Source organism: Staurois parvus, unplaced genomic scaffold, assembly GCF_062004578.1.
Source record: "Staurois parvus isolate SC_StPar_1 unplaced genomic scaffold, SC_StPar_1.0 ptg003765l, whole genome shotgun sequence".
Lineage (NCBI taxonomy): Eukaryota > Metazoa > Chordata > Amphibia > Anura > Ranidae > Staurois > Staurois parvus.
This window is the reverse complement of record NW_028321561.1, coordinates 16957-34278: the sequence shown is the minus strand read 5'-3', so window position 1 is coordinate 34278 and position 17322 is coordinate 16957. Positions and strand designations below refer to the sequence as shown.

The 17322-nt window shown below is 46.5% G+C and overlaps 1 protein-coding gene across 1 annotated transcript; it reads right to left on the bottom strand.

The window, feature by feature from the left end:
- Positions 1–14304: 14304 nt before the first annotated feature.
- On the bottom strand, positions 14305–15141 carry LOC149427435 (uncharacterized). Its single transcript, XM_089668044.1, has one exon. The coding sequence runs from the start codon at positions 15100–15102 to the stop codon at positions 14305–14307; it is 798 nt and encodes a 265-aa protein (XP_089524170.1). The 5' UTR covers positions 15103–15141.
- Positions 15142–17322: the final 2181 nt, after the last annotated feature.

Here is a 17322-nt window from a genome sequence, read left to right as displayed (position 1 = left end):
TAAAAAGCATAAAATCATAAAACAAACCTTACTAGATCTGATAAAAAGTTATATAAAGATGACCAACTATGATATCCATATGAGCTATAGTGACATAAATAAATACACGCACTAAGGCGTATAGTGGAGTATAGATGTGATAAATGTTCCAAGTTGGCGTTTCAAGGTGCAGATGTGAAATATTAATACGGTTAGTCTCTAATCTGTGTAGATCCCTGATGGTGAAAATATAATAAGTGGCTGTAGACTGCACTCACCAGAGAGCGCAAAAAAAATGCGCATTTGAGTAATTGGGACCAACTCCTGGTCATCTGCATCAGGTTACTGAAACATCAGGTCATCTGGTGGGCATCTGGTGGGTGTCAGAGGGGCAGACAGCACACCATCAGGATTTATTCAGCACCAGGATTGGACTTAATCAGCCACCAGGGGGAATCACACTAGTAATTGTAGCCAGGTCACCGTGGGTATCCTTATGGAAAAGACTCACCAGAAGTGGGCCAGAGCAAAAAGACTTCCCATAGTGTAGTAACTTTTATTCAAAGGATAATAATAGAAGATGAAATAAAACTCACAATAAATCAATGATGTCCAAATAGTATACAGATGGCCGCCAGCTGTCCATAGGGTAATGCACCATGTGTATATATCAGTGAGCAGTAGTTGTGTGGAGAAATATGCCTTGTTGATGTCAGAAGAGAATGGGCAGACTGGTTCGAGATGATAGAAAGGCAACAATAATTCAAATAACCACTCATTACAACCAAGGTGTGCAGAATATCATCTCTGCATGCACAACACATCCAACCTCGAAGTAGATGGGCTACAGCAGCAGAAGACCACACTGGGTGCCACTCCTGTCAGCTAAGAACAGGAAACAGAGGCTACAATTCGCACAGGCTCACCTAAATTGGACAATAGAAGATTGGAAAAACATTGCCTGGTCTTATAAGTCTCAATTTCAGCTGCGACATTCAGATGGTAGGGTCAGAATTTGGCGTAAGCAACATGAAAGCATGGATCCATCCTGCCTTGTATCAATGGTTCATGGATGTGCAGTCGACAAATCTGACAAAATCCGACAAAAAAAGACTTTGTGATCCTATCATGTCAATATGGACCAAAATCTCTGAAGAGTGTTTCCAACAACTTGTTGAATCTAAGCCACGAAGAAATAAGGTAGTTCTGAAGGCAAAGGGGGTCAAACCTAATTAACTTTTTTTTGCATGCTGTCACCATTCAGTGTCACCCTTGATCACCACCACACCAGTATAAGCTGATGCTGTACTACACTGGTGATAGTATGTTAAAAAAAATGTCAAATACGAATTTCTTAAAATTTCTTCTTTACCTCCTTAGCGGTTTTCCCGAGTGTAGCTCGGGGTAAAATTTCAATACCAAGAGCGGTAACCCCGAGCTACACTCGGGCTTACCATACGGCGTTGCTCAGGGAGTCCCTGCAGCGCTTACCTTGTCCTTCGCTCCCGCGATGTGTCCCCTGCAGCATCCCCGGCCATCTCCGGCCGATGCCAGCATCCGGCTTCCGTGTTCTGGTCCCCGGGACGTGCGGGCGCCAGAACGGCGGCAAATGTAAAATTTTTTAAAAATTTCATTTTTGCTGTTATTGCTGTTTCAATGCATTTCACATACATTTTGTCCCAAGTGCTTTGTCCTGCGCCCTGCCTGCATTTTGACTGTTCTTTCTGCCTGGAAACTTAGAAAAGTCCATGGCGTCCAAAAAGCGTCCCTTTACGTCAAAAGCGGTTTTAGACCGGCTAGAGAACAGCGATAGTAAATCAGAACCACTTGCAGAATTGAGTGATAATGATTCGTGGGGGAAATTCATCATCAGACACTGAAAACGATTTTGCGACTTTGCTCAGCCATGTGCGAATTTGCCTCTGTATTTCAAATTTCAGTGTTTTTGGTTTGATTATATTATTGAATTAAATTTATTATTATTATATTATTTTTTGATTATTTAATAAATTATAATTTATGATTTTGTGTTTCAAGTTTTATCATACCCAGGATGTTTACTAGACTCTTGTTCGGACAGATTTCAGTGAGTTATTCCTAAAAATTACAGCCTACAATAAAAAACTACATATTTCCATGCAAAAAAATGGTACTGCTTTCAGCACTAAAAATCGGAAAGAATCAGACCGCCAGGGAGGTTAAGAAAAATTGTGACAAAAAATTACAACTTCAAAAAAAATGACCAGCTCTTACTAAATACCTTGGACTTTTTTTGGGCCTCAAGAAATGAGATAGGCCATCAGTACATCAGGACTGATCAATTTTCATATATACACCATAATTTGTGACTATTTATGGGTTTTTTCACCAAAGAAATGTAGCAGAATACAATTTGTCCTACATTTATGAAAGATTACATTTTTTGGGTTTTTGCTTGTTTTTCTTTTCATTGAAAAATAAAACACCCAGTAGTGATTAAATACCACTAATAAAACACTTTGTGTGAAAAAAAAATGATAAATATTCCATATGGGTACAGTGTTGCATGGCTGCACAATTGTGATTCAAAGTGCAACAGCACTGAAAGCTGGCTCAGTTAGGAAGGGGGTGAAAGTGCTCAGTATTGAAGTGGTTATTCAATAAATTAGTCCAATATTCACTCAAAATTTGATTTGAGCACCCCGCCACTGAAACCCTTTTTTATGGCCAAGGTACTTTGGGCAATGAGCGCACCATGGCATCATTGCCCATATGTGGACTAAAGTTTTTACAGGAGATTGGATTATGAATTTTATTTGCTTACCTGTTAGCAGGTTAACTGGTTAGGAGTTCAAGGTACCCATTAAACCAACTTACAAGGCAGAGGAGCAGGTAAGCTGTGCCTAAACCCCCCTTGCCAGTACCCCCTTTTGGGCACTGTGGGTGCCAAAAGCCAGCTGTCTGCCAATATCAGGCACCGGTGTTTTGGGTGAGGTCCCCTGTTTTTGGCAGAACTCCTCTCAAACCTCCTCCCAGATGCTAAAAGGCATGTGGCATGGTATCGTTATAGAAGGGGGGCTGCACAGTAACAGTTCTTTCGATATAGGGAGCCCACAGGCCTGACGAGCTGAGCATCTCTGGAACGGGGGGACACTTTTTTATAAAATGGTCTTACAAGAAAAAAGAGTTAACCCTTCAAGTGTTATCAAGAGCTATTGCTGGCAGATTCATACAGGGTAAATGCTATTCTACATAGCCATTGTAAGATTTTTTTGCCTTTCTATCTGATATATTCATGTAGTGTACATCTGCCCTACTGTGAGTACCATGAATGAGCAACTAAAGTTAAGTAAGAATTAATTGGTTTATTGCCAAGTGATTCTTTGATAAATAGACCTCTTTCAGTATCTCCCAGAAGTGAGCACACCCCTAAAATGTTTGTAAATATTTGATCATATCTTTTCATGTGACAACACTGAAGAAATGACACTTTGCTACAATGTGACGTAGTCAGTGTACAGCTTGTATAACATAAAAAATTGCTGTCCCCTCAAAATAACTCAACACAGCCATTAATGTCTAAACCACTGGCAACAAAAGTGAGTCCACCCCTAAGTGAAAGTGTCCAAATTGGGCCCAAAGTCAATATTTTATGTGGCCACCATTTTCCAGCACTGCCTTGGACAGAGTTCACCAGAGCTTCACAAGTTCCCACTGGAGTCCTCTTCCACTCCTCCATGACAACATCATGGAGCTGGTGGATGTTAGAGACCTTGTACTCCTCCACCTTCTGTTTGAGGATGCCCCACAGAGGCTCAATAGGGTTTAGGTTTGGAGACATGCTTGGCCAGTCCATCACCTTTACCATCAGCTTCTTTAGCAAGGCAGTGGTTGTCTTGGAGGTGTGTTTGGGGCAGGGGCGGACGGACAGACGGACAACTCATGGGGCCCCCGGGCAATAGGGGATCATGGGCCCCTGTGTCCTTGGCCAAACTCAAAAAAGCCTCTGAAAAAGGTACCAGGGGCATCTCATGGGGCCCCCTACTGACCCCAGGTCCTCGGGCAGTGCCCGAGTTTCCAAATGGTCAGTCTGCCCCTGGTTTGGGGTCATTCTAAGTTTGAGCTTTTGTTTGATGTTTCTGAGATTTGTTATCTGGTTGAAACATTTTCAGTATCCCTTTTGTCTGAAATTCTTATAACTACACTTCCAGAGAAAAAGTTCCAGAACACCACCATTTCTTCTTTTTTTTATTGAAATTCACGCAGCTCAAACATAATGAATAATCTAAAATGATACAAAGATAAGTGGTAAATTGCCAGATAGTAAAAACAAAGTTTTGGTTATCAAACTATGAAAAATGTTAAGCCATGTTTCAATGCGTAGAGTTGCCTACACCAACAGTCAACATCTTATGTAGTGGGTGCCTCAAAGGAAAACAGTTTCAGTGGTCAAAGTAAGCAAATCTTACTTTCAACTATGAAGAGAAGACTTCAAGTTTAATAGTTTCCAGTAAACAAAATCCATAGCTGAAATTGCAGAAGAAAAAAAAGTTTGCCTGGGGCATAAACCATCGCCCTTGTGATAAAAATGACACGCAGGGGTTGATTCACTAAAGCCAAATGGACTGTTCACTTTGGAAGACATTTTGTGACTTTAGCAACACATTTTCCCTTAGCTTAGTCAATATAGTGAAAATTCAGTTTGCAAGGAATACCCAATACCAGGAAAATAAATAAAACCAATAGTATTTGTGCTTGCACATCAAGGGATAATAGAAGGCAGCAGTACTTCACCTCATTCACTACGCTAAGAGAAAATTCCCTTGCAAAATGAACAGCCTTTTTCCTTTAGTAAATCAGTCCCACAGAGTTTATTTATGCCATCAAGTAGACATAAAAGATGGTTTACGCTAGGTCTGGGGTGGGCAACTGTGGCCCTCCAGCTGTTGTAGAACTACAAATCCCATGAGGCATTGCAAAACTGACAGTTACAAGCATGACTCCCAAAGGCAGAGGCATGATGGGACTTGTAGTTCACCAACAGCTGGAGGACCACAGTTGCCCACCACTGCGCTAGGTTTATGCATACCACCAAGAAGGAGGAAAGATGGCTTCCCATTGTGTGACATCAAATGTCAAACAATAAGGATGAAGTGTGATGTTCTGGGGTTTTTGCTAAATCCTGACTTGCACCAAAAGGCCTACAACACCATTGTGCAGTCTATTCCTATAGACTATGCCTAGTTGGTTAGGGGTTCATCGCACAGCAAGATAATGACCTAAACATACCATCAAGCCCTAGTTGGTCAGGGGCAGGGGCGGACTGACCATTTGGAAACTCGGGCACTGCCCGAGGGCCCGGGGTCAGTAGGGGGCTCCATGAGATGCCCCTGGTACCTTTTTCAAAGGCTTTTTTGAGTTTGGGCAAGGACACAGGGGCCCCATGATCTCCTATTGCCCGGGGGCCCCATGAGTTGTCAGTCCGCTCCTGGTCAGGGGTTCATCCTACAGCAAGATAATGACCTAAACATACCACCAAGCTATGTCAGAACTACTTCAGAAGAAAAGAGTAGGTTTCAAATGATGAAATGGCCAGTACCGTATCCAGACTTAAACCCCTTCAAGCTGGTTTGGGATAAACTAAATAATAAAAGCAAAGCTACCTACAAATGCAATGCAGCTGTGGAAACTTCTGCCACTGTCTGGGGTACAAACTTCCAAAACAATGTATCATTTTTACTGTAAGAAGAATTCTAGGAGTAGGTTTAAACTTTAGTATCTGCAAATAGTTGCCACTGGTTTGATGAGATTACATTTTGTTAAAGGGATTCCAAGATTTTATTTTTATCTCTAAATGTTGCACATATATGTTGCATTCAATTTTATTAACAAAAGTGGAGTTTTCCTTTCAGGTAACAAAACTCTCTGGGGAACTAAAGGGTCTGTGTGATTTAAAAAAAAAAAAAAAAGTCAAAAGGGAAATGTACTTTGCCACCAATTGTAAAGCATCCATGTGAATGAGGCCTTAGCTTGCAATTCAGCTCTTTTAAACATACATTAAAGGCCTCCTTCAGGTAAAAAATGTATATACCTGTAGAAAGTGCAGCGCTAAAATTTTTAATGAGACGAATATGCGTATAAATAGGTTTGTAAACCATAAAATGTCAACTCATGAAATAAAAAAAAATAATAAAATTAATAAAAGTTCATAACCTCTGCAGCAAAAACACACTATAATTATATGTGCGTTTATGTCATAAAATATTAAAAAATAGGTAAATGAATAAGCACAGTTCATCCAAAATGATCTCCGGATGACGCTATTATTCCCAGTATACTTGATATGTTCAGGTGGTTGTGCAAGAAATGGATAAAATGCGCACTCACCAGATGCATATATAATTAGAGTGTTGTATCCAGGGGCGGACAGACAACTCATGGGGCCCCCGGGAAATAGGGGACCATGGGGCCCCTGTGTCCTTGCCCAAACTCAAAAAAGCCTATGAAAAAGGTACTAGGGGCATCTCATGGGGCCCCCTACTGACCCCGGGCCCTCGGGCAGTGCCCGAGTTTCCAAATGGTCAGTCCGCCCCTGGTTGTATCATATATAGGTGGTCTGTCAGGTTTCCCCTCTCAGGGTTGGTCTGGATATTATTTACTGATTTAGTATTTACGTATACATTAAAGGTAGAGATGAGCGAATTATTCAAAAATTCGGTTCGGCTGATTCGCCGAATTTGCCGATTAAATTCGCTTCGTGCCGAATATATTCGCTGCGAATTTAACTTATAAAAAGGGTGTTTCTAGGCTTCAGAGAGCCTTTATATTAGTGCAGAACACTGTACCTTTAATTTAAATGCCCTTGGAGTCTGCTGGGGAAGAGAAATAATACTGTCAGTCAGTATGACATGCAGATGAGTGCCGTCGATCTTAGAATCACCGCACACTTCACTCATTTGGGCAGTCACGGGGCCAAAACCAGAGTGTGGAGCCACAGTGTGGCGGTGGAGGCAGCAGCAATGGGAGGCCATACAGCACCCTATGACAAAATGGAACCCACCAGCAGTGTGAGGAGACCTGAAAGTGGCACATGGCAGAGTGTGGCGATGGAGACAGCAGCAATGGGAGGCTGTACAGGGACCCATGACACACTCTGGACCTGGCAGCAGCATGAGGAGGCGGTACAGGGGCCCATGACAGATTACGGGCCTGGCAGCAGCATGCGGAGTCGGTACGGGGGCCCATGGCAGATTACGGGCCTGGCAGCAGCATGAGGAGGCGGTACAGGGGCCCATGGCAGAGTGGCGGAGCGTAAGCAGCTAAAATTGAAGGCCATACAGAGGCCTATGTTAAAAAGTCCCCCCAGCAGCAGCGTGGGGAGACAACTATCAAGAGTCCAATGGCAGAGTGGCGGAGCAGAAGCAGCTTCAATTGAAGGCCATACACAGGCCTGGGTTAAAAAGCGGAAGCCGTCAGCAGCGTGAGCAGACGACAGAGACACATGGCGCAGGGTGGCGGTGGAGGCAGCAGCAATGGAAGGCCATACAGCACCCTATCACAAAATGGAACCCACCAACAGTGTAAGGAGACCTGAAAGTGGCACATGGCGCAGGGTGGCGGTGGAGGCAGCATTATTCGGAAGCCATACACAGGCCTAGGTTAAAAAGCGGAAGCCGTCAGCAGCGTGAGCAGACGACAGAGACACATGGCGCAGGGTGGCGGTGGATGCAGCAGTATTCGGAAGCCAAACACAGGCCTCGGTTAAAAAGCGGAAGCCGTCAGCAGCGTGAGCAGACGACAGAGGCACATGGCGCAGGGTGGTGGTGGAGGCAGCAGTATTCGGAAGCCATACACAGGCCTAGGTTAAAAAGCGGAAGCCGTCAGCAGTGTGAGCAGACGACAGAGGCACATGGCGCAGGGTGGCGGTGGAGGCAGCAGCAATGGAAGGCCATACAGCACCCTATCACAAAATGGAACCCACCAACAGTGTAAGGAGACCTGAAAGTGGCACATGGCGCAGGGTGGCGGTGGAGGCAGCAGTATTCGGAAGACATACACAGGCCTAGGTTAAAAAGCGGAAGCCGTCAGCAGCGTGAGCAGACGACAGAGGCACATGGCGCAGGGTGGCGGAGGAGGCAGCAGTATTCGGAAGCCATACACAGGCCTAGGTTAAAAAGCGGAAGCCGTCAGCAGCGTGAGCAGATGACAGAGGCACATGGCGCAGGGTGGCGGTGGAGGCAGCAGTATTCGGAAGCCATACACAGGCCTAGGTTTAAAACTGGAACCCAGCAGCGTGAGCAGACGACAAAGACGCACATGGCAGAGGATGGATCTGGCAGCAGTATGAAAAGGCGGTACAGGGGCCCGTGGCACAGTGTGGTGATGGGGGCTACAGCAACTGGATGCCAGAAAGTGGCCGATAGGGCTATATACTGCATGACTACATAGGTGGTTTTTATAGTACTTTATTTTGGCCTCCCTCTCAGCAGGTGTGAAAAAGGCCACCATTTTTGAACGGTAGCGAGGGTCCAACAAGGTGGACAGCCAAAAGTCATCCCTCTGTCTGATGGTTATTATTCGGCTGTCGCTACGCAAGCAACCGAGCATGCTATGGGCCATTTGTGCCAAGGAATGCGAGGGACTCCCTGCCTCCATCTCCACAGCATACTGCCACGGTGTGTCTGGGTCCTCTGTCTCCTCTTCCTCCTCTACCAGATGCTCCTGCTCCTCCACTCCTGTCCGCTGAGTGGAAAAACCACCCATTTCACTCAATAATTCCTGAGCACCAATGTCCTCCTCTACCTCCTCCTCTTCTTCCTGTCCTGCCCCCACAGGGGTCATGTGGCGTTGATATCTGTGCGCCACGTCTACCGCACCCTGACCAGCCATTGTTAACAGCATTTGTTCCAGGACGTGCAACAGAGGAATGACGTCGTTCATCCCATAGTCCTGCCGACTCACGAATAGCGTGGCCTCCTCAAAGGGCCTGAGCAAGCGGCAGGTGTCACGCATGAGCTGCCAATGGCTGACATCTAAGTTACACAGGGGAGTACCTTTATCCGCTTGTAACATCAGGAAATCGGTGATGGCCTTTCGCTGTTCGTAAAGGCGGTCTAATATATGTAGGGTTGAATTCCACCTTGTTGCAACGTCGCAGATCAGGCGATGCTGTGGAATTCCGTTCTGCCGCTGCAGCTCAAGGAGGGTGTGCTTTGCGGTGTAGGAATGGCTGAAATGCATGCAAAGTTTACGTGACATTTTAAGGATGTCTTGCAGTGGGATGGTGGATTTTAGGAACCGCTTGACAACCAGATTGAACACGTGAGCCATGCATGGCGCATGGCACAACCTTCCTTGACGCAGTGCAGACACCATGTTCTTTCCGTTGTCGGTCAACATGGTTCCGATTTTCAGTTTGCGCGGAGACAGCCATCTGTCGATTTCTCTGTTCATTACACTCAGAAGTTCCTCCCCTGTGTGACTACGTTCGCCAAGGCATACCAAGTGCAGCACAGCGTGACACCGTTGCGCCCTGCACATGTGATATGCCGGTCGGGTAATGGGACTTGGCACGGGGGTGGCGGCTGAGGACACGGCGGAAGAAGAGGTGGTAGAGGCGGACATCTTTGCTGGACCAAGGACATGCAAACTTGGAGGCAAAAGCGGCGTGACCTGTCCAAGTTGCTGGTGCGGCTGTGCCGGCACCACGTTCGCCCAGTGGGCCGTAAATGACATGTACTGTCCCTGACCGTAGTTACAGCTCCACACGTCGGCGCTGCCGTGCACTTTGGCAGAGACCAACATGCTCAAAGACTGGCCCACCATCTCTTCTACATGTGAATGCAGGGCTGGCACTGCCTTTTTGGCGAAGAAATGCCGGCTTGGCACTCTCCACCGCGGCTCGGCACAAGCCATCATTTCTCGGAAAGGTGCTGAGTCCACCACTTGGAAAGGGAGGGACTGCAGCACCAGCAACTTGGACAGGAGGACGTTCAGCTTCTGCACCGTCGGGTGCGTGCTCGCAAACTGTTGTCTCTTGGAAACGGATTCCAAGAAAGACTGCTGACGGAATCCGTGAAGAGGAGTAGCAGGAGAAGGAGCATCTGAACGAGCGGAAGATGCCAACGAGCGACAACTCCCCTCAGCAGAGGTGTTGGAGCCTTGACTGGCTGATAGAGGGCGATTGACGTCGGGTGACGGAGCAAGTAACGGAGCGGGTGATGGAGCGGGGGCTGGGGCGGGCAGAACCGCCGTATCTTTATCACGGTTTTCCCAGGCCACCGAATGGCGACGCTGCATATGCTGACGCAACGCTGTAGTCCCAACATGGGCCCCCTGGCCACGCTTGACTTTCTGGCCACATAGTCGACATACGGCTACGTTTACTTCCTCGGGCGGCGTGACGAAAAATTGCCACACCGCCGAGTAGGAAACTTTGCCCCCGCCACTCCTCACTGGCTGACTGCTACTTCCTCCGTGCACACCGGCACCACTACTGGCCGTGGTGGTAGGCTGCAGTGGAGCTGGTGCTCTACTCCGTGGCCGTTTGGCTCCACTGACACTGCTGCGACCCTGCTGCCTCCTGGGCAACCCACCGACTGTTTTGCTCGCTGGCAAGCTGGCACCCTCTTCTCCTGATGATGCGGAAGCAATAGCCTGATGACGACGAGGCTGCCAAGTGCGATCAGCCTCATCATCATCAATTAGGGTCTCCGCGTCACTACTAGCCCCCTCGGCTGCGTGTGGGTCAGGAGACAGACCTGTCTCTAGACCGGCTACCGAGCCACTCTCCTCGCCAGTACTTCTTCGCCTGGCTGCTGAAGAGGCGGATGTCTCCCCCCGTTCCTGACCGCCCTCTGTTAGCTCTTCCTCACTGTACAGTGGGGCTGAGCCCACAGCATGCGATACTTCGCTTGGTGAGGGAACACCAAAGGACAGGGGCAGGTCGAGGACACGTGATTTCAGTGGGCTTGCTCCCGGGCCATGCCAACTAACGGTTGTGTCTGACGTACCCACCGACCGTTGGCTGTAGGTGTCAGAGGTGACCTGGGAAGAGGAAGACGACCGAGTCAACCAATCGATGACGGCAGGGTTGTCGGTGGAGACACGACCGCTGGATGACACCGGGAGCACTGGCCTCTGGCTGCGACTAGTGCTGCCTCGACCCCTTCCTCTGCTGCCACGTCTGCTCGCTCCTGAAACATTGCCTCCTTTGCCACTCCTCTGCGTGTTGTCTGACATACTCTTTAATTCAATAAGCACCCCAAAAATAAAACCGGATTTAACTCTTTGAACGTACAATAGTGGTTGTGAAGCAGAAAGTCAGTTTATTTAGCACAATCGGTCAATTGCAGCTTGCCGTTGGCTGGAAACTGTACGTTTATGTCACTGGAATGCACTAATCACCCAAAAAATATTACCGCCACCCGGCGTGTAAATGGATCTAACTCTTTGAACGTACAATGGTGGTTGTGAAGCAGAAAGTCAGTTTATTGTACACAATCGGTCAATTGCAGCTTGCCGTTGGCTGGAAACTGTACGTTTCTGTCACTGGAATGCACTAATCACCCAAAAAATATTACCGCCAGCCGGTGTGTAAATGGATTTAACTCTTTGAACGTACAATAGTGGTTGTGAAGCAGAAAGTCAGTTTATTTTGCACAATCGGCAAACTGCAGCACCAACTGTGCACGACAGCCACCAAAAAAAAAAAGGGTGTATGTCACTTTAAATTTTCGATTCTTTGATAGCTGTGGCCCTGAGTAACGATTCTGTGTTCCTGAGTAACGATTCTGTGTTCCTGAGTAACGATTCTGTGTCCCTGAGTAACGATTCTGTGTCCCTGAGTAACGATTCTGTGGCCCTAAAGTCTCTGTGGCCCTAACTCTGTCCCTTAATACAGACAGGTCTGTCTCTCTTGAATGACCGGAGGCTAATGGAGAATTCTAAGATGGCCGCGATTTATAGCTCCACCATTACACAGTGCTGGCTGGCTGCTGATTGGCTAATGCGATCACATGTCATGATTCATGACTCATGAATGCATTATGGGTCAGCGCGCCTTGTCTGCGCGCCTTCCCAGAGATCCCCGCCCCATCTTCTCTGTCCATTTTCTCCTGTCGCCACACATGTCGACGCCATTTTTGGGAAAATTCGATTCGTGCATCCGAAGTTTGCTAATCTTCGGATTCGTCGCGAATCAAATTTTTCCAAATCTTCGGAACGAATTCCACTTCGTCATGTTCGATTCGCTCATCTCTAATTAAAGGCCTATTGAACATTTCTATTTTAGGGGTATATTTATCAATGATTTTGCCAGTTATTCACCAAAAGCTGGCAGATTACATTTAAATCAAGTCCCTTTTGATCGCCAAGAGAAGTAAGGGCTCCATGTACACGGGACGTCTGGAAAACTCCTCTGAACGATGGAAACTGACTGCTGGAAAACGTAGGTCAAAAACGTCAGTTTAGCCGCGTTTGCATACTGCGTTTATGTGCGTTTGCATTCAAAAGCGTTTTTAAAAGAACCTCAGGAGACCTTCCCAAATGCCCAGAATGCACTGAAAAATAGTAAATTAACTATTTCAGGCATTTTGAGAGTAATAGAGAGAGCAGAAGCAGAGAGAGCAGTATGTGATGAGATGACCGGTCTTTTCTGGTTGTATTCACTATGGACCCCATCATGAGCATAATGCGGCACAATCTACAGCGAAACCTGAAACTGATTGCGCTGGTGTACCGGGTCCATTTGAATACATGGAAAACGCTTTGCATGAATTTCTGATGATGAAAAAAGCTCTGGACAGCATCTGGATATGGAACAGTTAAAAAACGCTTCTAAACGCAAACGCTTATAAACGCCGTTAACCGCGTTGACAAGCATTTGGCATTTGAAACGTCGGTAAAATCTACTCCTGAACGCAAGTTTGGTGCGTTCAAAAAAACGACTGTAAACTCAACTGCCTGTAAACGACGATGTGTACACGGACACATAGAGAAACATTAGGGAGAGTTCAGGGGCTGCTGAAAAAATGCAGAAAAGCTCCTGAACGTCGGTTTATCAGCTGCAGTGTAAGCCCTAAGTCCTCAGCTGTCTAGGAAAGGAGCAGCAATGGCATATAGGAAACATACTTGGCGGTGAATTGACAAAAAAAACTCAGTAGATACTTCCCACATACAAAATCTGCACGTACATTTTTATACTGCTTAGCCAAATATTTGATCATAATAGAATTACAGTTTTTTTTTTCCACAGTGACTCTAAAGAACCCTTTTGTGGTAAATTAGATACATGTCTGCTGTAAAAAGCTCTGATCGCATTTGGAACATTTAGGTCCCTTCAATTCTCTCTTTATAAAACATTTTCCTTTTAAGAACAAGGGCACAATTTCGTTCCTGTAAGTCTTCCGACTGCAAGAAAATTTTCCTTTTTGTATTAACCACTTCCCGTCCGGCCCATGTATATAAACGGACGGACGGGAGCAGTGCAGGGGCGGGTTGCCATTCATAAATGGCGACCACCATTTTAGCCTCTGCGCTCTTCCCGGGAGCGCCTGGCACACTAATCCAGAGGACACAGTGGAACACTGATCGCTGTATGGGACCTCTGTGTGAGGTCCCGATCATGTGATCACTGATTGGCCAATCAGTGATCACATGAATAGTAATAAGGAAGACGTCACTTCTGACATCATTGCTTACTACTAGTGAAATCTGTGAATGATCACAGAGATCACATGGTACAGGGCTATTCACAGCCTTGTACCATGCGACAAGCTGTGACCAAATCACAGCTCTTACAATATTTCTCAATGGCTGCAAGAATGCAGCTGGAGAGAAATGATTGCTTTTACAGCCTTTATGGGTGTATAAGCAATCAGTGTAAGATAAAAGAAAAAATCTTCATCACCCCCCACAAGTAGTACAGTGTCACTATGGTGACACTGTACTGCTAGGGTGACAGTATGTTAAAAAAAAAATATAAAAAAATTAAAATGTAAAAACTGTAAATTTTTTGAATTATAATTTTTGGCTATAAACTAATTTGGGTTATCTTTTTTTACTAAAAAGATAGCTGAATACATTTTGGCAAATATTTATAAAGAAAGATTATTTATTTGCAAAATGTTATAAGAAAAACACTTTTCAAAATTTTTGGACATTTTCATTTATATAGCAAAAAAAATAAAAATCCCAGTGGTGAATAAATACCACCAAAATAAAGTTTTATCTGTCTCAAAAAAATGTTAAAAAATTCATATGGGTACCGTGTTGCATGATCGCGCAATTGTCAAAGAGGGGGGTAAAAGTGTCCAGACTTGAAGTGGTTAAGCACTTTCTGAACATCTAAATGACTTCCCTATGTGTTTTCAGGTGTTGAGTCAGAGTTGACTTTACTGAGAAGCACTTTGTACATTTTGAACAGATAAATGGCTTCTCTCCTGTGTGGATCTTCTGGTGATCAATCAGATGTGATTTGTTTCTAAAATCTTTATTACATTCAGTGCATTGATATGGCTTCTCTCCTGTGTGGATCCTCTGGTGTTTAGTAAGATTAGATATACACGAGAAGGACTTGTTACATTCTGAACACCTGAAAGGCTTCTCTCCCGTGTGAATCCTCTGATGTTGTGTAAGATCGGCTTTATTGCTAAAATCTTTATGACATTCAGGGCATTGATATTGTTTCTCTCCTGTGTGAATCTTCCTGTGCTGATTAAGACTTGACATGCATGAGAAGGACTTGTTACATTCTGAACATCTGAAAGGTTCCTCACCCGTATGAATCCTCTGGTGTTTAGTAAGACCGGATATTTCTGAGAAGCATTTGTTACATTCAGAACATCTGAAAGGCTTCTCTCCTGTGTGAATCCTTTGATGTTTCATGAGCATTGTTTTTTTGCAAAAACATTTATCACATTCAGTACACTGATACGGTTTCACTCCTGTGTGGATCATCTTGTGTCTAATCAGTGAACTATCTTGGGAAAATGTTTGATCACATTCAGAACAATGGTATGGCTTCTCCCCGGTGTGAATCCTCTGGTGCTTGATAAGATAGTCCTTTCGTGAGAAGCTCTTCTCACATTCTGAACACACAAATGGCTTTTCCCCCGTGTGAGTCTTCTGATTATTGAAATTCATTTTTGATCTAAAGGATTTGTCACACTCTGAACAAGAAAATGGCTTTCCATCTGCTCAATCCATCATATTTTGCTGTAAAACCCCTTCAAAAAGGTCTTCTCTTTAATTTGCCTGCAATTAAATTTAAAATGAATGTTTATGTAAATGAGTAGAATACTTGTAGAGTATACATTTTGTAACATTTGAAAACAGGTATTGGCTAGAAATGTGCAATTTTACAAATAGATTTTGTTTCACTAGCCACTTTTCTCTAAAGATGGCTGGGTTACTTCTCACTGTAAGCTGCATTTTGTTACATAGTTAGTCTGGCTGAAAAAAGACAAAAGTTATTGTGACGGAAGCGTAGGCAGGACAGAACGCACACGGAGGATGATAAACACACAAAGTTTTATTGAAATAGGGGAGACACTCAATCAGGCTAGGAAGGTAGCGTCCGGGTACCCAAAAATGGGGAAGATAGGGGAGGAGTCCAAAACAGTTGTAATCCGGCCCACGATTTGGGTAGCGATGACCCGAGCAAGTTTTAATCCAAGCAGGCAGTTCCGGCAAGGGTAATAGGGAGGTTCAATGGGGCAATCCAGGCAGAAAAGGTATGAGTGTTCAATGGGGCAGTCCAGACAAGGTAAGAGGAGAATTCAACGGGCAGTCGAGGCAGGGGAAAATAGCAGCATTCAATGGGGGCAGTCCAGACAAGGTAATAAGGGGAATCATGGGCAGTCCAGGCAGGGAAAATATGGAGATCCAAGGGGGGTAGTTCAGACAGAAGGATATGAGCACTCACGGTTTAGGCAGGAGTAACCTCTGGCACACAGCGGATAGCAGGCAGGAGTATCCTTGGGCACTGGAGAAGCTGTGAGGGGATAGGGTCCAGGGGGCAGGTGGTGAGGCGGGCTTCAGTGAAGACCTTAGAGACCTCCTCAGAGGTAGTTGGGCTGAAGGAGCGGAGTGTTGGGGAGGTGATGGTGTGCGGGGTATTGGGTATAGTGGGGGGTAGTGCGGGGTATGAGGTCGGGGGAGGGTAGGTGGGTTGGAGGAGGGCGGGGGGCTGGGTGGAGAGGTGGATTGTGAGTTAGCAATGTCGTTACGGATTGCGTCAATCTTGTTCTGGAAGTGACTGGCAATCTCCTGGGCAGTGAGTGAGGTGCTGGGTGGGGGTGGGGGGGGGGGGGAGAGAGCAGGGACTTGAAAGTGGAGAAGAGACGGCAAGGACAGGTGGAGAGGGTGTTGATGAGGGTTATGAAATAGGCTTGCTTGGCGGCGTGGAGGGAGGTGGTGTAGGCGAGGTAGGCGGCTTTATAGAAGGAGAACGCGGGAGGGGATCTGGTTTTGCGCCATAAGCGCTCCAGCGCGCGACTGCGACGTTTGAGGCATTTTGTGTGGTCATTCTGCCAGGGTTGAAGCGGTCGGGGTCTAATGCTACGAGTGGTTAGGGGTGCCAGGGAGTCAAGGGCAGCTGACAGTGAGTCGTTGTATGCAGTGGTGGCCAGGTCAGGGCATGACAGCGGGTGGATGCTGTCATACAGACAGTCAGCTGCTGGGTGCAGATGGGTCGGGTTCAGATTGCGGAGGTTGCGGGTGATGGTTGGACGCTTCGGGGGGGGGGGGTTGAGGGAAGGGGAGATGGAGAATGTGAGGAGGTGGTGGTCAGAGAGGGGGAAGGGGGTGTTAGTGAAGTCGTGGGGGGTGCAGAGGTGGGAGCAAACGAGGTCCAGGGTGTTTCCGTTGGAGTGGGTGGAGGACTGGGTGTGCTGTGTGAGCGCGAAGGAGGAGTTGAGAAGGAGGAGTTGGGAAGTAGCCGGGCTATTGGCGTTGATCGGGATATTGAAGTCGCCTAGGATGATGGTCGGTAGCTCGGAGGAGAGGAAGAAGGGAAGCCAGGCAGCAAAGTCGTCAAGGAAGGGGGATGCGGAGCCAGGAGGCCGATAGATTACTGCAATCCGTAGGGGGGTGGGAGAGAAGAGCCGGATGCAGTGGGCCTCGAAGGAGAAGGATAGAGAGGGAGGGTTAGGGAGGACCTGGAAGGTGCTCAGCGGTGGTAGGAGCAAACCAACCCCTCCGCCTCTGCGTCCACTCGGTCTGGTTGAATGGGTCCAGACGAGGCTTCCATAGGAGAGGACAGCAGGGGAGGTGGAGTCAGTGGCTTGGATCCAGGTTTCGGTAACCGCTAGGAGGTTGAGGGAGTGGGAGACAAAGAGGTCATGGATGGCGGGGAGCTTTTTG

Coding starts and splice junctions, on each gene's coding strand:
- LOC149427435 (XM_089668044.1), bottom strand. CDS start 15,102: ATGAATTTCAATAATCAGAAGACTCACACGGGGGAAAAGCCATTTGTG.